The following is a 24825-nucleotide window of genomic DNA, read 5'->3' as shown; positions in this document are numbered from 1 at the left end:
GTCACTGCTTTCCTCTCTTCACTTTTTATTCTAGTCATTTCAAACTGCTAGACTTACTTCACTCTTAAACCCTGTTTGGATTTTTGCTTTCTTTTTTCTCTACCTGGCAGATTCATCATACTCATTATTTTTTCAGGAGCACCTGGAGCCTAAAGTACGAGCTCCTGGGTCCCACAGACCATCCTCTCAGAGCTGAGTTGATCACACCGGTCTTTGTGCCATCACTGCCCCTTGCACAATGTGCATAGTCTCTTTTGTACTTATAATGTTTATTCACTAGTCTGCCTTCCCCTTCAGGCTACTATCATTCAAGAGCAGAAACTGTTTCACATTTGGCTTTGTATTCCTATTAGTATTTGCTATTTGTATAACTGTCAACTGAATGAATGTATTTTTGGTCATCTGAAGAAATCAGTTTATCAAAACCCCAAAGTCACCTCTGCTGCTGCTGCTAAGTCACTTCAGTCGTGTCCGACTCTGTGCGACCCCATAGACGGCAGCCCACCAGGCTTCCCCGTTCCTGGGATTCTCCAGGCAAGAATACTGGAGTGGGTTGCCATTTCCTTCTCCAATGCATGGAAGTGAAAAGTGAAAGTGAAGTCGCTCAGTCATGTCCGACCCTCAGCGACCCCATGGACTGCAGCCTACCAGGCTCCTCCACCCATGGGATTTTCCAGGCAAGAGTACTGGAGTGGGGTGCCAGTGCCTTCTCCGAAGTCACCTCTACTAACCCTAATATAATCACAAAGAAATATGTCAACTTTCTGTCAAAGCAAGAATGTTGTGTTTAGTTGTTCAGTTGTGTTCAACTTTCCTGTGACCCATGGACTGCAGCCTGCCAGGCTCCTCTGTCCATGGGATTCTCCAAGCAGGCATACTGGAATGGGTTGCCGTGCCCTTCTGCAGGGGATCTTCCTAACCCAGAGATCTACTATGTCTCCTGCACTGCAGAAGGATTCCTACCAACTGAGCCATAATCAGAAAGAAATATGTCAACTCCTTCTCAAAGAAAGGGAGAGGTAATAATTTCTTTGATAGGTTTTAATTTCATGGCAACCAACTTGATTCTCAAAGTACAGAAAACACTCAAGGGCCAGCAACTGCTAAAAACAGACATCCTTATTTTTCTCCCATCCCAAAGGCAAGTACTTTATCTCCTTATACTTTTATCTTTTGCCCTCCCCCGCCCCTTTTTTTTCCAGCCTCTGCTTTTGCTTCAGAGGCTATTCAGGGAATCTCTTTATAACTCCTAAACCACAGGAGTTATTTTTAGACCATGGCCCAGTCAAGAACAACACAAACATTAAAAAAAAAAAAAAATTGGCTGATCAAGTTACAGTTCATCTGCAGTGAGCATCTATGGGCCATTATTTGTTCACCAAATATTCTTTTCTGAAGCCTTCTCGTAAGTCATGTGCAACTTCATGCCATGCCATGAGATTTTTTCTATTCCCTATACCCTTACCATCTTAATCCCTCAGTGACTTCCCCTTTTCCTCAACGTCTTATATACCTCTTGAAACAAGGTGGCATTCTGTAAATATTAGCTTTTCCCTTAACCAACCTCTTGACGTTAGAGCCCACAGCAATGTTTCTTTACCCTAAACACTGCCTGGAATTTTTGAGAACCTCTTCCAAGTAACTGCTACCTATTTCATAACCCACCTTTCCTTCCTCATATTTCCAGAGTTATCTCCAACACAAAAAATTGCCTTAGGAGAACAAGCTAAGTTCACCTCAGACCCAGGTCTTACTCTAACAATATAAGATTTAAGAAAATTAGGATTTCCAGTCCTTGTCAGAAATAATTTTTCTTCATAATTACAACTACCATCTCTCAAAAACATTGTCTGAAAGTAATGCAACACTATAAAATATACTAATATTGTTTAAACGGAGAAGGCAATGGCATCCCACTCCAGTACTCTTCTTGCCTGGGAAATCCCATGGACAGAGGAGCCTGGTAGGCTACAGTCCATGGGGTCGCACAGAGTCGGACACGACCGAGGCGACTTAGCAGCAGTACTGTTTAAAACAAGCAAAGAAAGTAAGCAAGCAAAACAAAAACAACAACAAAAACCAAAACTATCATCAGAGGTATAATTCCAGTTATTTAAACCTATGTCTTACTGCTTCATCATCCTTGTTTTGTTTTTCATCTTGCTCTCTATCAGAGTCTCTGTCACTACCATCATCTTTTTCACTCTGAGAGTCTCTATTGGTTTCTTCTTCCTCAGAGTCACTGCCTTTGTCAGAAACTTCTTCTTCATCTTCCTTTACTGCAGCTTCCTAAAAGGAAAAAGCAACCAAAAAAGTTCTGAATGTTTCAGTGAATACATCCTGAGTCCCTCAAACTAATCTATGGTCATTATAATTAAACTGGCTCAAGACTACAATTTCACTATTGATATAGAATTTAAAAAAATTTTTATGAACATTCTTATATATAAATATATGGGAGTTGGGCTGAGGAGCTTTAATGTTTGACTTATTTGCTTATTTGTCAGTTATTTTATTCATTCTTCATAGCTCATGAAACAAAAAAAAATTTTTATTTCTATTTGCAAAATATACTATGACAATGGTAAGCTGATTCATTTTTCAAAAACATCAATTATATAACATTTTATACAATATAATGAGAAGTTTATAGGAAAGAACTGCTTTGGGAATTTAATATTATCTTCAATAACTAATAGCATAATGCAGAAAGGAAAGTCAATGTCCCAGACAAAATAGTCCATTTCAAGAAGCAAGAAAAACAACAGCAAGTTAAATGCAAAGAAATCAGAAGCAAATAATACAGATCAGAAATCAATTAAAGAGAAAGCAGATATGAAAAAGGGAAACCCAAACAAGATTAAATGTTGGTTCTTTAAAAAGATTAATAAAATTCATAAATTAGGCAAGACTGATAAAGGAAAAGAGACAATAAAATTACCAACATTAGGAATAAAAGATATATAACTACAGATCCAAAAGACATCAAAAATAAGGATATTATGAGACATCAAAAATAAGGATATTATGAATAACTTTGTCAATAAATTTGACAAGTTTGAGGAAATAGACAAAGTCCTTGAAAAACACAATTTACTAAAACTGATATGAGAAAAAAAGTAGACTATGTTAAAGAAATAGACTCTTTAACTAAATTCTTTTTCAAACTCCAAGCCCAGATGGCTTCTGTATGTACTTCTTTCAAATAAGAAACAAATCCAATCTTACACATCCTTCCAGGAAAAAGAGAGTAATCTCTAACTAATGAGGCCAGCATAAATGTAATCCAAAACCAGGCAACAATAATACAAGAATGACAAACTGATATTCTCTCCTAAAAATAGATACAGGGATCCTAAACAAAGTATCATCAAACCCAGATAAACAGTTTAGACATCATACTCAGTGGTGAAATAATGTATGCTTTTTCCATGAGACCAATAAGACAAGGTGACTGCCATCTTCACTTCAAATCAACTACTGCAAGTTCTGGCTGGTACCAGTAAGGCAAAAAGGATGAAATAGCATAAATATTAAAGTAAAGCTGTTTCCATACCCAGATGGCATGATTGTGTATGTAAAAAATCTTTTTTTTTTTTTTTCTGGCTCTTAATTTTATTTATTTATTATTTTTTAAATTTTATTTTATTTTTAAACTTTACATAACTGTATTAGTTTTGCCAAATATCAAAATGAATCCGCCACAGGTATACATGTGTTCCCCATCCTGAACCCTCCTCCCTCCTCCCTCCCCATACCATCCCTCTGGGTCGTCCCAGTGCACTAGCCCCAAGCATTCAGTATCGTGCATCGAACCTGGACTGGCATCTCGTTTCATACATGATATTTTACATGTTTCAATGCCATTCTCCCAAATCTTCCCACCCTCTCCCTCTCCCATAGAGTCCATAAGACTGTTCTATACATCAGTGTCTCTTTTGCTGTCTCGTACACAGGGTTATTGTTACCATCTTTCTAAATTCCATATATATGCGTTAGTATACTGTATTGGTGTTTTTCCTTCTGGCTTACTTCACTCTGTATAATAGGCTCCAGTTTCATCCACCTCATTAGAACTGATTCAAATGTATTCTTTTTAATGGCTGAGTAATACTCCATTGTGTATATGTACCACTGCTTTCTTATCCATTCATCTGCTGATGGACATCTAGGTTGCTTCCATGTCCTGGCTATTATAAACAGTGCTGCAATGAACATTGGGGTACACGTGTCTCTTTCCCTTCTGGTTTCCTCAGTGTGTATGCCCAGCAGTGGGATTGCTGGATCATAAGGCAGTTCTATCTCCACACTGTTCTCCATAGTGGCTGTACTAGTTTGCATTCCCACCAACAGTGTAAGAGGGTTCCCTTTTCTCCACACCCTCTCCAGCATTTATTATTTGTAGACTTTTGGATCGCAGCCAAAAAATCTTTTTTTCATATCTGAAAATTGTTACAATTATTGTCAATTCATCAAGAACCCTTGATACAGGGTAAATATTTAGAAGGCAACTGTATTTCTATACACCAGCAATAAACACTGAAGAATAAACTTTTTTTTAATGCTGTTTGCAACAGAACTAGAAAGCATCAAATACACAGGAGTAAATCTAATGAAAGGTGTGTCATTCTCTGCCAAGAGAAATCACAAAACACTGCTGAGAAAAAGGGAGATAATAAAGCATAATTATGAATAAAAACAGCCAATACTGTTAATCTGTGAATTCTCCCCATATTGCACCAAAGATTAAACACAATACCAGTCTAAGTGCCAGCAGCTTTTTTGGGGGTGGAAATTGTCAAAATTATTCTAAAATTTTTAGCTGAAAATGCAAGTGACCTAAAGTAGTCAAGACAATTTTGAAGAAGTAAAATAAGAGTTTGAGGACTTACATTATTCCATTTTAAGACTTCAAGCCACAATATTTAAGACAGTGTGGCACTGGCACAAAAAGAGACAAATAATCAATGGAAGGAGAGCCCATAAAGAGATTTCCACATATACAGTTAAAGTAACTCATTTTACAACAAATTATGACTGCAATTCAGAGAGCTTTCCAATAAATGGTGCTAAAATAAATGGCCCATAATCCCAATCTGACACTATTCACAAAAATTAAAGATGCATCATAGAGCTAAATATAACAAGTAAATTACTGTAGTAATACTTATAGAAGTAAACAAAGTATCTACCTCTCCTTGTGTCCTTGGGATAGGCAGATATCTTAAACAGGACACAAAAGCCCTTAACCATAAACACTGATGAAACACTTATTAAAGAATCATCTAAAACTCCATTAAGAGTTAAAAGAAACACTTATCCACAATACATAAAAGAATCCTAAGAGCTGTCTGAAGACAAATAATCCAAAAATAAATGAGGATATCCAAATGGCCAGTAGGCATGTGAAAAGCTGTTCAATACTATTAGTCATAAGGTAAATACAAAAACGACCACACACAGAAATACCAACTACAGATCCATTACAGTGGCTAAAATAAAAAAGACTGGTAAAACCAAGTACTGGTGAGAATGTAGAACAATTGGACTCATATTTTGCTGGTAGGAACATAATAAGGTACTTTAGAAAATGGGCTCTTTCAGCAAGTTAGACATACACCTATTTTATGACCCAGCAATTTTACTAAGAGGCACATATCAAGGAAAAATGGATATCCACAAAATGACATGTATCAAATCATAACACCTTTATTCATAATAGGCAAAAACTAGAAAAACCTGTATGTCTACCAATCACAGGACAAACTGTAGTATATTCATATAATGGAATCTCTCAGTCTCTCTCTCTCTCTCTCTCACATACACACACACACACACACACTTGCTGCTACACATAATACAGAAGAATGTCAAAGACAATGTTGAATGAAAGCTGCCAAATGACTCTATTTACACGCATTTTAAGAATAGGCAAAACTAATTTATGGTAATAACAGCATAGTGGGGAAGGGAGTGGGGGTGGACGGAGGGGTCACTGACTGAGAAGGGTACCAGGGAGCCTTCTAGGGTGCTGGTGGGTTTTATATCTTTATCTGGGTATCATGGGTACATACATTTATAAAACTTCAGGAGCTGTACATATAAGATTTAAACATTTTAGTGTACTTCAGATCTCAACAAAGATGATAATAATGATAGTCTTTACGTAAGATAGTAAACTTACACTCCCAACGACTCCGTTAGCCTGTTTTTGTTTCTGTTGCTTTGGTTGAGATAAGGGCACAGGTGTAGGCTTTTTTTTTAAAGGTTTCTTTTTTTTTGATTTAGCAGTTTTCTTGGGTCCTTTACTCTTCTGTTGCCATCCTCCTTTTGTCTTGTTCTTGTTAGTATCACCCTGCTATAAATCACAACACACATACACACTCAGACATTGTAGCAATAGTTTCATTTGGCAGTCATAGTAAATTTTAGATGGAAATGGCTTAACTAATAAAATGTTTTAGTAAAGTGAATTATTCTCCACAGCAAGATAAACCAATCAGAGGACTAAACAAAAGAGTTCTTTTACCAGAAAAGATAGGTAAACTCAAGTTTTTACCCCATCGTCTGCTGGCTGTTCCTCTGCAGCACAGATGGACTGCTCCTTTTCAAATACTTCCTAGAATAGAGGGAGCAAGAAAAATAAAACCTTTGTTCCACTTATATTTAACTTTCATATAAAACAATCTTTCAATATATATTATCAGTAAGTTTATTTATTTTTGGCTGTGCTGGGTTTCGTTGCTGTGCAGGCTTTCCTCTGGTTGCGGAGAATAGAGGTTAATCTCCAGCTGCAGTGTGCAGGCTTCTTACTGCAGTGGCTTCTCATTGCAGAGCACAGGCTTTAGGGCGTACAGGCTTCAGCAGTTGCGCCACGTGGGCTCAGCAGTCGTGGCTACCAGGCTCTAGAACATAGGCTCAATAGTTGTGGAACACAGAATTAGGTGCTTCACAGAATGTAGGATCTTCCTGGATCTGGCATCGAACCCATCTCCTACACTGGCAGGTGGGTTCTTTACCACTGAGCCATCAGGGAAGCCTTATCAGTAAGTTTATTAACTGCTGACAAACACAGGAGGTGGGGACAAACACATGGCTAGACAGAGGGCTTTTAGCAATTACTAAATGATGTATGTGTGCAAATTTGGCCATCACTAAAGGACACCTTAGAAGCTACCTTCTAAAGTATCTCACATCTGTCTTGAATGTATTTTGAAAAGTACATTCTATTTAAATTTATAAATGCAATGCCTTAAAATATGTAAAATTACTATAAAGTCAGTCATTTCATAATTTAAATTTTTACTTTTATTCTAACAGTAATCAGACATCACTATTTTAAAGTTATGAAAATCTGAATACATTATATTACTCTAACATCAAAACTTTATGAGACCAATATTAGTTTATTATATTAGTTTATTTATGATTGTACGCAATATTGCTATTATAACTGATATAACTTAGATATAACTAAGTGGAACACCAAGAAAATCTACATATCTGAGACATACCCACCTACCCAATAATCCATTCTGAATCAGTACAGACACTATAAATTTAGAATTTGAAATCCAGTAAGAATTCAATGTGACTCTATATAGAACATGATAAGTGAGTTGTTCCATAAACTCCCCAGAATTATTAAAGCTAACAAGTGAAAAATGATGATAACTATTGGGCTCTAAACTGTTGGCCTAATGCAGGGGCCAGCAAACTATGGCCCATTTTTTGCCTTTTTTTTTTTTTAATTTTATTTTATTTTTAAACTTTACAATATTGTATTAGTTTTGCCGAAAATATCGAAATGAATCCGCCACAGGTATACCCGCGTAAACAAACTTTTATTAGAATACAAGCATGCCCATTTGTGAGTTCAGCCATTGCTACAGAGACTGTATGGCCTGTAAAAATCAAAAATATTAATATTTACTGACTGAACCTTTAGAGAAAAAGTTTGTAATCACCTAGCCTAATTCTATCATCTCTGCTTCATTTCTTCATTTGTTAGCTGAATTCTAATAATTTCTAATTATTCTAATAATTTCTAATTATTCTATTATCTAGAATTTCTAAATTCTAATAATTCTAATAAAAGCTAATTATATTGAAATACAATTGATACTAGAAGATAAATACTTGATTCTTCCCCTTTCTCCAGGCCACGTCTGCTTTTTCTTTACCAATTACCTGAGAAATGTCAACAGCCCAAGGACAACTTTGTGCTCATTTTTCGGGCTGGGAATTCCAAAGCACGTAGGCAGTGTCGAAACCTAACCCTGGCCACCAGCTTAGAGCAGCCTCATCTCCCAGGAGGCACCTCTCATCCAGAGTCCATGATATATACAAATGCTTCCTTTACCACCTGCTACCATAAAATCAGTATCTTTGTTTTGATATGTCCTACTGTGAATCATAGAATGGCTATCCACTCCAGTATTCTTACCTGGAGAATTTCATGGACAGAGGAGGCTGGCAGGCTATATAGTCCATGGGGTTCCAAAGAGTCCAACACAACTGAGCAACTAACACAACAACAACTAAAAATATGCTTTTTCTACCACAGGTTTTAGACATGGGTTTTAAATGCAGCATATTTCCTGCAGATGCCCATAGACCTCAGGGTAGAATAGGCTAAAATCTACCACTGGTTCAATAAAACTGAGCTGAAATACTATATAGTTTACTAAAAAGTAGTTACAACTATACTTGCAACTTGGGAGGTGTGCTTAGCTTGGCAGGTAATATAAATATGTAACAGAAACTGAGAAAAACAAGATGCAGGAAACATACATATGACTAGATTTAATGAAAAGGAATGAGAAAAGTACCAGCATACATATATATGCATGTACATATATGCACTGAAAGGTCCAGACAGTAAACATGAGCATGGAGAAAGATACAAAAGGATTTACACAAGACTGAGTTCTGGTCATCTGGGTCTGATAAGGTGGCTTTCTAAGGAAGCAGGGGTGAAATAAGGGATCCATGTTATCAATATCATTTTAATTCTGTGGGTATTCAGGCATCAGGCTATCTAAAGGGATGAGCTTCAAAAATGATGATCTCAGAGTGGTAGAATTTTAGGTCATTTTAATTTCTTCCCATACTTTTCTGCATTGCCTAAATTTGTTTCCTGGACAGCATAAATTTTTTACATAATTAGGAAAAGAGCTATTTTACTGTACTTTTTAAAATAAAAAATAAAAGGGAGTAAATTCTCTCAAGAACTGATTAAAAAGGAGTAGGTAATGTAAGTTCTCAACAATAATCAATAATCAATCTCTGTATAACATTTTATAGTTTAAGAAAGATACCCAGATTACATTATAATGCTTTATAGGGAATTAACAAATCATCATTTGAAGAATTCATCTATCTTCCAACTTTGTGTGTGTGAAAACAAATGAGAAAATCTAAAATTAAAATTTCAAAATGGCTAACAATCTGCAAAATTAGATTTGCAAAACTATATAATTTTGATTTTGAAAATGCATAACTTAAAGTGAGAAAATAAACATAAATATCTTAAACTCTCAGATACATAAACTTTCAAAGCATAAAAATACAGACTACTTACTGCCATTGTTTGCCTTGTCAGTTTAACCAGAACTGTAACTAAGGATCCTACTGTGATGTTGTTGCTATCTTCATCATCCAATACTGTAAGACATTAAAAAAAATAAATAAAAATCAAGCTCTACGTCAAGGCAAACAGCAAAACTTTATTTATCCAAATCAATCTGAGACTTTAGTATTTCAAACATATAAAATTTTAAGGCTACTAAATGAAAAATAATTTACTATTTACTCTATATAAATTTCTCCAGAAGATGTCTTCAACAATGTACTCAATTAATCCTTAAATTAGCTCTTATTATTATTTCTTTAAAGAGACTGAGGTTAAGGAATAAAGTAAAATGCCCAAGGCCACAAAATGGCTATGCTGGCACTGCCAAGTTTCAAGTCCAGATGTTTTAAAATATAGTATATTGAGGATTACCATAGCTTTCTCTCAGTGATAATAAAAGAGGGTTCTGTCACTCTGTTAAATTGTATAAACTTTATACTCACAAGATTTTACCTGTATAATCAAATACCTCCAAACTAGTATTCTAAGCAATGTTAAAAATACTTATTTTTTAAGGCAAGAACTTCAAAATAGTTTATATGAAAAAAGCACCTTAAAGATGTTTTCTGCAATGTTTTTTTGTCTATTTTTTTAAAACACATTTGCTATACACATCCCCAAAAGTCTTAATAATAAAATGAACTTAACTACAAGCCCTTTAAAAACAGGAACGATTCCTAACACATCCTTGTATTCTTGGTCCCACAAGAATATTCTAATAACAGCAACTTAGTAAATGCCAAAGCTCAGAATAATGTCACAATGAAGGAATGGAGCAGAATAATCTCTAATTCTGTCACCATTCTAAAATATTATATTCAGTTGTAAAATGGGAATCATAGGACAATTATGTAAGTAAAAAATAATCTCTCTTTTTCCACTCCAAGCAGACATAAAAATGAAAATAAGTCAAGAAAAACACATGAAATGTGGCACAGAGCGTGGTGATTTTCAAAGCTTAATATGTATAAATAAGTTAGGTTTTTAAAAAAATTAATTTTAGAACTAAGCAGCCATTTTATACTAACAATAGACATATTTCAAATATCTTCCATTACATTTGGAAATCTCTTCCATTATTTGAAAAGTTAAGAGTTGAACTATAGAACAAAAGTGTTCTCAAACCAAAACTACATCTTTCATCACAGCAAATCTGACAGGTAAACCTACAATTCTACAGTCTAATTAAAAGTTATGAAGTGAAGTGTTTTGAGAACCTTGAGCCAAATAAACAAGAGCCGGTCCATCAAAAGGGAAACAACAGGAAACCTGTCACTTACCCTGTGACTTTATGTCCATAGTCACATATGGGAAACTTCCAAGGACAGCCATAACCTCTTCATATTTTTCATCTTCAAGGAAATGCAACAGATTGTGACGATCTGATTCTTTTAAACTCACCAAATCCTGGATAGTTTTAATTTTGAACTAAATTTAAAAGGAGACAGAAAATAAATCTTAAAGCCATGAAACTCTTCATAAAAGAAAATTACTAGTATGTTTACTAAAAATCCAAAAGCTTTTAGAAAAATGTTAAAATTATATACATTTCAAAGTAGAAAATACAACTTTAGTGGCATTTCACAGCCTTTTTCTCCAAGGAAATTTAAATTTAAGAATTTTTTATTCCAAAGTTAATACACAGTTATTTTTTAAATTAGAAAAAACTAAAGTTGGAGGAAAAAAATAGTAACATTCATATAGACTCTTGACCCAAACAGGAACTACTGTCATTTAATTTGTTCAGTTTGCAGACCTCTGTATACTTTTGTATGAAGCACCTGACTTTGATAAAAACCTTTAAGTATGAATATGAGGTTTTACTATGCAATATTCTTTTATTTTTTAGAAATTAAAAGACACTTCCTCCTTGGAAGAAAAGCTATGACCAACCTAGACAGCATACTAAAAAGCAGAGACATTACTTTGCCAACAAAGTCCGTCTAGTCAAAGCTGTGGTTTTTCCAATAGTCATGTATGGAAATGAAAGTTGGACCATAAAGAAAGCTGAGTGCCAAAGAACTGATGCTTTTGAACTGTGGTGCTGGAAAAGACTCTTGATAGAGTCCCTTGAACTGCAAGGAGATCAAACCAGTCAATCCTAAAGGAAATCAGTCCTGACTATTTATTGGAAGGACTGATGCTGAAGCTGAAGCTCCAATAACTGGCCACCTGATGCAAAGAACTGACTCACTGGAAAAGACCCTGATGCTGGGAAAGACTGAAGGCAAGAGAAGGTGACGACAGAGGATGAGATGGTTGGATGGCATTACCAACTTGATGGACATGAGTTTGAGCAAGCTCCAGGAGTTGGTGATGGACAGGGAAGCCTGGCGTGCTGCAGTCCATGGGGTCGCAAAGAGTTGGACAGGACAGAGTGACTGAACTGAACTGATGCAATATTCTCATTCTTGTTATTTTCTAAATATAACTGTTACTGCAGTAGTACCAATCCTGGCTAAATGAATACCAAGGAGAAGGTTTTTTAATTTCTGAGTACTTGGTGCCAGTTATTAATTTTTACTTTCACAGATAGGGATTAGATCATAAGGCATGTGAAATGCCTGCTTTTGAATGCTGAAGTTTTCAATTATGACTTTAAATGTGATCAAATTTAAAAGAGCAACACACTTACTTGAGAGAAGAGTGCTCTGTTAAAAATTTCTAATATACATTTATTAGTTCTACCTTACTACTATCAAGTCCAATGTCTATCTTCTGTCCTCTAATATATACAAAGTGGTTTAAAATTATAATTTCATTCCATTTTTTCCTATATTTCCTCAGGTTTTTCATTTACATACATATTTTGCTGTGCCTTAAGATTCATTCTCATAATCTATATACAGACTATAATTTCTAAATAAGAATTATCTTTATATGACCTACTTATATATTGAATGCTTAATTTTTTTGTTCATACTCAACAAACTGCTGCTCAAGCTTTAAACCATTAATGAAATAAATGAAAAGTATACAGTGCATTTTTACACAGTACATTTACTTTTGGCAACATAAAGAACAAAGTGTTAACTGCTAAAATTTTGACCACCCCCAAAGTAGTAAGATCATTTCAGTAGTATTAATAAAATGTTATCAAACAGCTATCTATTCAAGAAAGTGTTAACAGAATCACTTGAGGCATAGTTTTAGAATGCCTGAAACATTGTAAATCTAAGATGTTCATATAACCACTTCTAGAAAAATTTTCATTCATGTTACCTTTAAGTGACATGACAAACGGCTTAAAACTAATATTAAAGTGCCAAATTACCTTTTTATGATTAGAAACTCTTCTAAGATTGTCTTCTTCAATGTGAGGGAGCTGCAAAAGGGGAGACTTAAACTGCTGAAGGCCTTGCACAGCCATCTGGGAAAGCTTCATGCAGTTTTCAAGGGATGCCAAAGTTGGAGCACGAAACTCCCTTTCTTAGAAAGAACAGAAGGAAAAGCAAAAACAGGGCTGGACTATTTATATGTTCAGAGTACACAATTCATAACAAACACAAATCCACGTGAACATCCTTAACACCTCAAATTTTATGATCACAGTGTTGACTTTCCTTTAAAAGTTACTGGATAAGACAGAGAAAATATACAAACTTGATCAAATGTACATTAACCAGCAACAACCATTGATTTTAATAGAAACATTCTTTGTACCACTTCCAAACCAGTAAATCATAAGACGTTTTTGGTATTAAGAACATATTGATGTCATGCCACAAAATTACATCATCCATAACAACAAAACACAACCACTCCCTTCTTTTTTAAGGGTCTCTTTCCATTATAGACCATAAACTCCCTTGTTCTTTTTCCCTTGATGCAAAAAACACATGTCAGATGAATCATCACAGCACATAAAAGAATTATTTCAAACTCATTGTTAACCTAATTCTAAAAATATTCAGAGGAAGAAAAGGATATTTTAAACTTTTGTAAACAAGAAAAAAATAAACAATAAAACAATGAAAAAACTGAATTAAAAACCATAAGTTGTGGTACCTTACATGATAGAAAATACAGGAAAAATAAGAAAAACCATAAGCAAAACTGGGAAAGCCAATTCAACTTAAAGACAGAAATATATTAGGTTCCCATAAATCTTAAAAGTATAATCTGTACTATATGCTTGCGAGAAAAAGTACAACATAATTATGCTTCCTCCTCACCTTCACGGCTCCTGGCCATTATTATTAGCTGGCAGATTACATTAACCATTTCTTGAAGTAGGGCAGGGCATTTTTTCAGCATAAATTGCTGATCTGCAAAACAATAAAACACCTGAAACAAATCATTCTTCTTTTATACAAAAACATTTTTATTACCTGTAGTCCAAGACTAAAGCTAAATTTAAGTTGTCGAACAAATTTTTCATATGACCTCAGAATTTTATAGGCTGAACACAACTGTTTCTCCTCGGCAGCACCACATCAAAAAATCAGTCAGAAAACCCTAGCTCAGATTAAATGTTTTAAAGGCAAACTTTTAATATCATGGTTTTTGGCTTTATAAATTACTCCCTACCTTTTTTTCTGGTAACAGTCTTAAACTTAATCATAACCTCACTAACTGAAGAACTTCAAAAATTTTCTTCTTGTGCATCTAAGTTTCTATAATTATGGATAAGTCCAAAGACTAAGACTGAGAATAGATGTCAACTAAATGGAGAGAGAGGATAGGAGAAGGGGAGAGAGATTCTTTCACTTATACTGCAATAATAGTTAACCACTGAGATCATTCAGTGGGGTTGATAAAACTAAAATAAATTTGTTTCCTCTTCCTTATATAATTGGTAAAAATGGAGATGGCTTCATATCTGTACAGAACATTAGCAACAGAATTACTACTTTGCAACTTCAATAAACAACGCCTTAATAGTGTTCCTTAATTCCATCATACGTAGCCTATGGTACTATCATTAATCACTGAGCATCAACTGACCTTGTTTTCAAAGGCATTTCACTGCATTATTGGCTTAAAGCAGGGGGAGGGTGGGTTGGTTCATTCAGAAAGAAAATTTATTCTCTAAGGATAATAACTTTCTTTTAAAACTTTCAATGGAAATAATACAAGTGAAAAGAGGTGACATTCAAATTCACAATATTCCTGGAGACACCACAGTCCTAATCTAATGCTTTATTTTTTTTAAGTAGAACAGATGGCTTCAAGTACTGATAAAGTTTTAAGTAAAGATTAAACAGACATTTTATTGGTAACTACTGCGGGAGTATGGGGAGAAGGCAATGGCAATCCACTCCAGTACTCTTGCCTGGAAAATCCCCTGGATGGAGGAGTCTGGTGGGCTGCAGTCCATGGGGTCGCTAAGAGTCGGACACGACTGAGCGACTTCATCTTCCCTTTTCATTTTCACGTATTGGAGAAGGAAATGGCAAGCCACTCCAGTGTTCCTGCCTGGAGAATCCCAGGGATGGGGGAGCCTGGTGGGCTGCCGTCTATGGGGTCGCACAGTCGGAAACAACTGAAGCAGCAGCAGCTGGAGTATGGTGGTGGTACTAGTGGTGATAACTGAGATATCTGTTGTGAAATCCATGTTTTCTCCCCGCAAAAAGCTTCAAATTCTTTTTTTTTTTAAGTCATCAGGAATTATTGAATAATCTGCAATTAACTAGACATTTTTCATAGAGTATTCTCTTACCCTGAAATACAACATTTTAACATTTGCCAAATCATTTGACTTTACTAAGACCTTCAAAGTATTTGTGAAAGTAATTATGTATGTAGCATATAGATTTGTTTTTAAAAGGTCCTTGAGTAATTATCTGATTGAGCAAAAAAGAACAGTGACAAAAACACTGCACCATGAGGCCTAATTACATCTATTGCTTTTGTACCACTAAAACCCTACAGACAGTAGAATCAAAATACCTTCTTCAAGAGTCTCAGGAATTTTCATTCTAGCAAGATGAGACAGTAAAAGAACTCTGGCCTTCAGGCTATAAGGACAGGTAAGTGGAGGCTCATTCTTCTTTAAATTAATGCTGCCAATTTCTCTGATGAGCTAGGGAAAAAAAATAATTATTTAAAAAATGTATACTTAATAAAGCATAAACTTTAATATTTAAATGTTTATCAAAGAATTTGGGAGACAGGCCTAACCTGAGGTATTAAAATATTATCTGTTGGTCTGCTTGTGGCATCTTTATTATACTGAGGATCAAATTCAGAGGCTCCAGCCAAAACCATGATAAGACCTAAAGAAACAAAAGAAATATGAAGAAAAATAAATTTACTGACCCGTAATCATCCTCCCCAAACGATACCAGATTAATCCTAGAGGAAGGCAGTTTTCTAATCACACACAATGCTAAAATCAATATTAACAGGTATAAATTTCTCTCACAACAAAAGAAACATCTCATTTTTAAAAAGTGTTTGTAATATTACCTATCACAAGTAAAGAGAAATACACGTCAAATTAAGGACCCAGAAGCAACTAGGTGCATTAAAATCACCACAAATAGCATTGGTTTCTAGAGGTTATCATGTTTTCCACATAAAATTTCTTTTTTAAAAAGAATCAATTTTTATCGGAGGATAGCTGCTTTACAGTGTTGTGTTAGTTTCTACTGTTTAGCAAAGTGAATTAGCTATACGTACACATATATTCCCTCTTTTCTGGATTTCCTTCCCATTTAGGTCACCACAGAACACTGAGTAGGGTTCCCTGAGCTACACAGCAGCAGCAAGGATTCTATGTGACATTACTAACTGCTTTAAGAGAAAAGGGGGTTCAAAAGGGTTTCAGGTTTCTTCACTTCATGACTCCTCAATGCCATGAGTAATCTAAAATATACTGTAATTTACAAAAATTTTTATTACAGAATCATGGAGGGCTTTGTGGGAACAGTGTTCCTTGAAATACACATGAGTTGAGGTCACATATATTAGTGTTACTTTTCTTAGTCTATACAAGCTCTTTAATGACTGGCACTAGAGTTATCAATCTTCACCTTATGGCAGGAAATGCAAGCAGTGTTCTCACAAAAATCAGGACAGTATAGGAGTTAAGTGCATAAACCCTGAAGCTTTCAAGTCCTAGCTGAATGACCTAAGACAATATTCTTCACTTCTCTATGGGCCTCAATTTCTTCATATGTGCCTCATACACATAAACACAGTAATGTGTGTGAGCTATTACTATTACTACCCTCAAATGTTTGAATGAAATCAACGGTTCCTAAGACAGCTATATAAATGGTGCCAGTCCTAAAACCAATGATAACTAACCAAACAAAATTAAATAAAGCTAAACAAAGCTTTTCTGACAGAATTGTGTAAGGCTAAGTACCACCCTCAGAAATGAAACAGAAATCAAGATCACTGATCCAAAAAACGTATTAAAACTGGTTACAAACAGGAAATATTTTCATAAAGGAGAATGTTTATACATTAATATTTCAACCCAGCACAAAGAAGAGTGTACATGTGCACAAGGGAGAGTAACATTCACTCATTCCTCAGAAATAAAAGACCTGCTCATTCTTCAGAAATACAAAATCAACTCACACAGTCATATAATCCTGGGATTATATGATAAATCTCTTTCTCATTACCAAGAGCTAATCAAATGGGCAAACACAAAATATGACAAAGTCCACTCAGGTTTTGGAACAAAAATGCATCCACCCATGAAGCACAATTTTAAACTTATGTCCTTTTTTTTTTTTTAATGTATAAGATTTCAACAGAGCAGTGATTCTGAAAGGTAATATAAAGTATTCCAGGGATAAAATTTACAATGTTAGCTTTATGGGATCAAAGAAAGTATTTAGGATGTTACTTTTTATGTCATAATAAATTCTGAAATAAGCCTCTGGGAATGAAATATTTTGGCAAATTTCTTTAAACACTCCCAGGACCTCTACTTATTTTACGCCATTAGCATGGTATAATGTACTGGCTTGGGAGCCACACTGCTTGAGTTCTATCCCAGCTGTCACTATGTATCCTTGAGCTCAGTTTCTTCATCTATAAAATGTGCTTAAAAACAGCACTTATTTATGGGAGCATACAAAGATTAGATGAGTTAATACATGATAGTGCCTCACAATACTTGGCAACAACAAATACTCAAGAAATGTTAGCTGGAATTACTACAAAATTAGTCCACAAGGAGCTTTACCATAAAATCTCTGAAGGGAAAATGTATACATATACATACAGCTGAGTGAATGAGAATAACAGAGCTACAGATCAAGAAATATGACAAAAGGCATTAGCATCTTCCTCCAGCTTTATGCTCAGCTCAGCTATAATGAACTGAATATCCCTAAAACTATAAAATGGAATTTCTCCAATTGAATACATATACCAATTCCACATAAATGACTCAGAAAATAATTTACTATCACAGTTACTTAAATTTACTTACGTTTCATATCCATATTTCGAGTTTTATAAACAAAGTAGGTATAAATCTGTGTTGTGCGTATTAGAATCTGGTCTCCGCTATAGCGTATTGAGCGATACCACCAAGAGCCCTAAGACACAAAATTAAACAAGGAAAAAACATGAAAACCACAATAAATGTTAACTTTGATGCAGAATGTTTATGGTCAAATTTTCTAAATGTTCATAAACCAATAAAAATATCTGCTCTTTAGAACAAATACCTTTACTATAAATTTCAAATGATTTATCTGGCAAGTATTTATGCTGCATGATGCCTAAATACCAGCCTATCTCATTACATATATATGATTTAAAGATTTAAGTTTCAACTAGAAATTGTTTATAGACAAAACAGGAATGAAACAACCCACTGCTATAAGCAACAAGTTGGTTTCTGACACATGGCATGTCTTCAATAAATGTTTGACAAATAAGTGTAAGAGCAATTTTACAGTTGATATACTACTTTCATTCACATTATTCCATACAATTGGATTCTAACACAACAATCCTATGAAGAAAGCAAGACAGGTTAACTGTAAGCCTCACTACAGGATCATAGGAACCCTAAGATCAGTAAGAATACCACCAGTCATGAAGGTAATAAACAATAAAATCATAAACATTATGGTATCTCTATATTTGGGGTCGTAAAGAGTCAGACACGACTGGGTGACTGAACTGACTGAACTGATGCAGCCGTTTTTAAAAATGAGCTTGTTCTACATGTTGTATTCCTGTATGAAGCAAAAAAGTCACAGGACAATATATATAATAAGACCACATTTTAAAAAACATGTATATACATTTAATGCATAGAAAAAGATCTGAAAAGGAAATCAACAAACTTAGCAGCGATTATCTCCAACAGAGAAATGGAATTGGGGGACGTGGTGACAGAAGACTTTCATTTTAAATTCTAAATATATCTGTATTATCTCATGTGTGTGTAACTTTTGAATCATGAGGAGACACATTTTAACATACTAAAGTGATGTCACCTTTAGAAGACCTTAAAGGATAGTTGAATATGAAATTCTTAAAACTCAAGGATTAATGGATTATGGATTATATTCTAATACAAATTACGATCTTATAAGGAGACCCCAAATCATGCCATCCACTCTCTTCCCTAAAAAATGTTAATAAAAAGAGCTGGAACTTACCACAACAACTGGAAGGATAACCATGAATGCCAAGCCATATACAAGTAAAACCTTGAATTGAAAAGGAGAAAAAGAAGACCATTTATTCCTTCATGAGGTAAATTACAACATCCATGAACACTTATTTTGAGGCTTACATAGAGGCACTATTAAAAGCACATCTTATGTATTTCATTTAATCCTTACTTTCAAACTCTATGAGGAAGGTACCATTATTGTTTTCTTTTTGCAGATAGGGAATCTGCAGCATATACAGTCATCCCTTGGTATCTGAGGGGAACTGGTTTCCAAACCCCCAAGGATACCAAAATTCAGGGATGCTCAAGTCCTTTATATAAATTGGTGGTAAAAGAGTATCCAAGGATGTGAAACACGCTGATAGGGAGAGCCAACTTCAGTTGACTTTGAGTAATGTAAGGGCTGGGGGACCAACCTCCTTGCAGTGGAAAATCCACATATAACTTTAGAGCTGGCCTTCCATATTGTGGCTCTGCATCCATGGATTCAACCATGGATTGTGGAGTACTGTAGTCCATATTTATTGGGGAAAAAAATCATATATAAGTGGACCTACACAGTTCTGGTGGCTCAGTGGTAAAGAATCAGCCTGCAATGCAGGAGACCTGGGTTTGATCCCTGGGTTGGGAAGATCCCCTGGAGAAGGGAAAGGCTACCCACTCCAGTATTCTGGCCAGGAGAATTCCATGGATGTGTAGTCCATGGGGTCGCAAAGAGTCAGATACGACTGAGCGACTTTCACTTTCACTTTACACAGTTCAAGCCCCTGTGGTTCAAGAGTCATCCACATCTTAGCAAGTAGTTAGTGCCTCAGAAATAAATGATAGAACCTGGTTTCCTTGCCTCAATATCAAACAGAACATATAATGCTGTTTGCAGGTAATTTCCATTGGTAGGATTTTTGTCCTACTACTCAATCCCAAATCTGGTAGCTAACAATCTTTCTCTTCTCTAGTATTCCCTCAACATGCTTATATACAACAACTATATACCCTGGAAGAAAACATGTAAATAAATAGCCATAAAATGACACTAGCCATTTTCAAAACAAATGACAGACTATAAGGATTGTAACAAATGTTACAAATGACAGACTGGTTTTTATTGCTTTAAAGACAGCCCCTAGATAATTATTTTCAAGAAAGGAGAAGTAGCGAATTCCTAAACAACAGGTTAAGATAATCTCTGACGTTTTAAGAGCTGCAGCCTCTCATCACTAATTGAAGTCTGATCATCCTGCTGCCCCTTAAAGTACCATATAGAATATGGTACATTATGTTAGGACACATTAAAATTAATTTAGCTTGGATAAATGCAGAATACAGGGTAATTTAAATTTTGAGTACTACTTAGGGATAAATGTCAACACCATAAGAAACAGTAGTTCCCTAAACCAAGGGTAGGACCCAATCTGAAACTACCTCCAAAACAAATCACAATTTGAAGGTTCTAAAACTACACTAGAGTACAGTCCCCCAAACCTCAATGTAATAATAAGAACCAATTCTTTTCTCCATTACGTAAGAAGTTTCCATAATACACAGTTAAATTAGAAACACTATACTGGAATTTTCTTTGTAATGTTATCTTTACATTACCAAGATATATCTAACACATTATCATGTGTCTTATTAAGTGTACTCACCAATATTGAATTTTTCTGGTCAACGATCCAAGCTGGGAGGGCAATTCCAAAGCTTGTGGCTAAAACAGGAAGAGTATTTTTGAAGAGTCTGAACTTCCAGCTTCATTTATTTATATCCCGAAATTCTACCTCCCCTGTCACTTCCAAAAAACTTTAAGATTATCTTACTATGTGTGTCTCATACACAAAAGTTGATGTGATATGGTTTATCATCTGAAACTTCAAATTTTCCCAAAAGAAAAAAAAAAAAATCAAAGTACATGAATTCCTTCTTCTCAGAACACTTAAATCCATTTACATGTCCTGAGTTTATGTAAACACTATGAATATATGGGAAAATGTTTAGTCAGTAAAGAAAAAACAGAGTTTTCATCCTGTTTTTATCGACCACTAACTGGAAATGAATGATGCTAAAGCTGAAACTCCAGTACTTTGGCCACCTCATGCGAAGAGTTGACTCACTGGAAAAGACTCTGATGCTGGGAGGGATTGGGGGCAGGAGGAGAAGGGGACACCAGAGGATGAGATGGCTGGATGGCATTACCGACTTGATGGACGTGAGTCTGAGTGAACTCCAGGAGTTGGTGATGGACAGGGAGGCCTGGCGTGCTGCAATTCATGGGGTCGCAGAGTCGGACACGACTGAGCGACTGAACTGAACTGGAAATGATGAATAATGAAACTGACTACTCTTCTCATCAAATCAAAGACCTATCTTTCCAACTAATCTCTAGAAAAATTAAGTAAAGGAAGCTCAATTTACGTATCCATTTAACTCTGCGTGGTTGTAATTTTTCTATTCACAAACTAAGAAAATCAAAACGTTCTTTTAAATCTAACATTTTCATAATATACGCAATACCTTAACCCCAGTATTTTTTTAATCATCATTTACCACACCTTGAGGCCCATCTGGATTTCCAAATTCTTCCCAATTTTTCCGGGATTCTTCATCAGTTAAACTAGCATAAAAAGAACAAAGGTGCAAAATTAGAAAACCACATCTGAAAAATAAGTACTCAACTACACAAACTCCATTAACCAACCAACTCATTTCTTAAAAGAAATAATTTCAGAGAATCAAGAAAAACCCTCTGAAATCTGAAAAAAAATAGGGACAGGTAAGGAAGGAATTCAGCATTAACAAAAAATGCTAATTAATGAACCCAGATACAAATTCTTAGTTGGCCCAAGAGTTCTCAAGTTTAGCCAGTTCAAGACAGAAGATCAAACTTTAAAGGCTATTACATTTTCTAAGGAGGCAGGGGAAATTAGACGTGACTTTTTTCAATCTTATACACTCACTTATTTTCCAAAATTTTTTCAATGGGCATGCTTTTAATAATGACATATACCTATATTTTAAATATAAACTTAATACATGATTAATAATAATCCCTCCAAAACTTGCACCACATTCTCAAAGAAAAAAATAACACCTATAAAATTCCACTGCTGTGGTAAAGGTCATTTGTACTGTGCTGAGATCACAGTTTTCTCCTAAGCCAACTTCCAGGAAGACTAGGCAAATACTTGCTAAAGCAACAGCTTCCCAACTCAGGCAATATGAGGGACAGTGATTTTTTAAAAAAATATGTAAACATATATGACCTGGGCAATGGTTCAAGGCACGGGGTAAGAGTAGCTTTATTCCAGGTCCTGGCATAGATGTTTTTAAAAAAAAATAAAAACATTAAAAGAACTCTTTCCTTCAGAAACTTTACAATGTTGTTAAGGAGACAAGGCAGTCAAAAACATACAAAAATGACCAATAACATAATAAGGAAGACATTCTTACAGACCTACTGGCAAAAGATTATGTTTATGTTCAAACCTAATTTTAGCCAAAGATGGAGAAGCCCTATACAGTCAGCAAAAACAGACCGGAAGCTGACTGTCACTCAGATCATGAATTCCTCATTGCAAAATTCAGACTTAAATTGAAGAACGTAGGGAAAACCACCAGACCATTCAGGTATAACCTAAATCAAATCCCTTACAATTATACAGTGGAAGTGACAAAAAGACTCAAGGGATTAGATCTGATAGACAGAGTGCCTGAAGAACTATTGACAGAGGATCATGACAGTGTCCAGGAGGCAGTGATCAAGACCATCCCCAAGAAAAAGAAATGCAAAAGGCATTTTTGCATGTAAGGCCTGAGGAGGCCTTACAAATAGCTGAAAAACGAAGAGAAGCTAAAGGCAAAGGAGAAAAAGAAAGATATACCCATTTGAATGCAGAATTCCAAAGAATAGTAAGGAGAGATAAGAAAGCCTTGCTCAGTGATCAATGCAAAGAAATAGAGGAAAACAACAATGGGAAAAACTAGAGATCTCTTCAAGAAAATTAAAGATATCAAGGGAACATTTCATGCAAAGATGGGCTCGATAAAGGACAGAAATGGTATGGACCTAACAGAAGCAGAAGATATTAAGAAGAGGTGGCAAGAGTACACAGAACTATACAGACAAGAGCTTCAGGACCCAGATAACCACGTTGGTGTGATCACTGACCTAGAGTCAGACATCCTGGAATGCAAGGTCAAGTGGGCCTTAGGAAGCATCACTATGAACAAAGCTAGTGGAGGTGATGGAATTCCAGTTGAGCTATTTCAAATCCTGAAAGATGATTCTGTTAAAGTGCTACACTCAATATGCCAGCAAATTTGGAAAACTCAGCAGTGGCCACCAGACTGGAAAAGGTCAGTATTCATTCCAATCCCAAAGAAAGGCAATGCCAAAGAATGCTCAAACCACTGCACAATCGCACTCATCTCACATGCTAGCAAAGTAATGTTCAAAATTCTCCAAGCCAGGCTTCAACAGCATGTGAACCATGAACTTCCCAGATGTTCAAGCTGGATTTAGAAAAGGCAGAGGAACCAGAGACAAAACTGCCAACATTCTGGATCATCAAGTTCCAGAAAAACATCTACTTTTGCTTTCTTGACTATGCCAAAGCCTTTGACTGTGTGGATCACAATAAACTGTGGGAAATTCTTAGAGATGGGAATACCAGACCACCTGATCTTTCTCCTGAGAAATCGTATGCAGGACAAGAAGCAACAGTTAGAACCAGACATGGAACAACAGACTGGTTCCAAATTGGGAAAGGAGTATGTCAAGACTGTATATTGTTACCCTGCTTATTTATAAACTTCTATGCAGAGTACATCATGAGAAACGCTGGGCTGGATGAAGTACAAGCTGGAATCAAGACTGCTGGGAGAAATATCAATAACCTTAGACATGCAAATGACACCACCCTTATGGGAGAAACCAAAGAAGAATTAAAGAGCCTCTTGATGAAAGTGAAAGAGGAGAGTCAAAAAGTTGGCTTAAAACTCAACATTCAGAAAACTAAGATCATGGCATCTGGTCCCATCACTCCATGGCAAATAGACGGGCAAACAATGGAAACAATGACAGACTTTATTTTGGGGGGCTCCAAAATCACTGCAGATGGTGACTGCAGCCATGAAATTAAAAGACACTTGCTCCTTGGAAGAAAAGCTATGCCAAACCTAGACAGCATATTAAAAAGCAGTGATATTACTTTACCAATGAAGGTCTGTCTAGTCAAAGCTATGGTTTTTCCAGTAGTCATGTATGGATGTGAGAGTTGGACTATAAAGAAAGCTGAGCACCGAAGAATTGATGCTTTTAAACTGTGGTGTTAGTAAGACTCTTCAGAGTCCCTTGGACTGCAAGGAGATCCAGCCAGTCAATCCTAAAGGAAATCAGTCCTGACTATTCATTGGAAGGGCTGAAGCTGAAACTCCAATACTTTGGCCACCTGATGTGAAGAACCAACTCATTGGAAAAGACCCTGATGCTGGGAAAGATTGCAGGCAGGAGGAGAAAAGGACGACAGAGGATTAGATGGTTGGATGGCATCATTGACGGGATGGACATGAGTTTGAGTAGGTTCTGGGAGTTGGT

General features: G+C 35.6%; 1 protein-coding gene across 1 annotated transcript in view; it reads right to left on the bottom strand.

Annotated features, from left to right (window-relative positions):
* SEC63 (SEC63 homolog, protein translocation regulator) overlaps window positions 1–24825 on the bottom strand; it is a 66321-nt gene that overhangs the window by 10500 nt on the left and 30996 nt on the right. Inside the window, exons 5-17 of the mRNA XM_061427660.1 lie at window positions 21782–21843; window positions 20882–20940; window positions 19219–19269; window positions 18033–18141; window positions 15758–15852; window positions 15527–15659; window positions 13810–13902; window positions 12909–13063; window positions 10915–11062; window positions 9584–9666; window positions 6560–6619; window positions 6185–6358; window positions 2131–2289 (exon numbers count right to left, since the gene is read on the bottom strand). Coding sequence (XP_061283644.1) covers window positions 2131–2289; window positions 6185–6358; window positions 6560–6619; window positions 9584–9666; window positions 10915–11062; window positions 12909–13063; window positions 13810–13902; window positions 15527–15659; window positions 15758–15852; window positions 18033–18141; window positions 19219–19269; window positions 20882–20940; window positions 21782–21843 — 1381 coding nt within the window. The remainder of the gene's footprint in view (window positions 1–2130; window positions 2290–6184; window positions 6359–6559; window positions 6620–9583; window positions 9667–10914; window positions 11063–12908; window positions 13064–13809; window positions 13903–15526; window positions 15660–15757; window positions 15853–18032; window positions 18142–19218; window positions 19270–20881; window positions 20941–21781; window positions 21844–24825) is intronic.

The sequence above is a fragment of the Bos javanicus genome, chromosome 9 (assembly GCF_032452875.1).
Source record: "Bos javanicus breed banteng chromosome 9, ARS-OSU_banteng_1.0, whole genome shotgun sequence".
Taxonomy (NCBI): Eukaryota; Metazoa; Chordata; class Mammalia; order Artiodactyla; family Bovidae; genus Bos; species Bos javanicus.
This window is presented reverse-complemented; position numbering and strand designations above follow the sequence as displayed.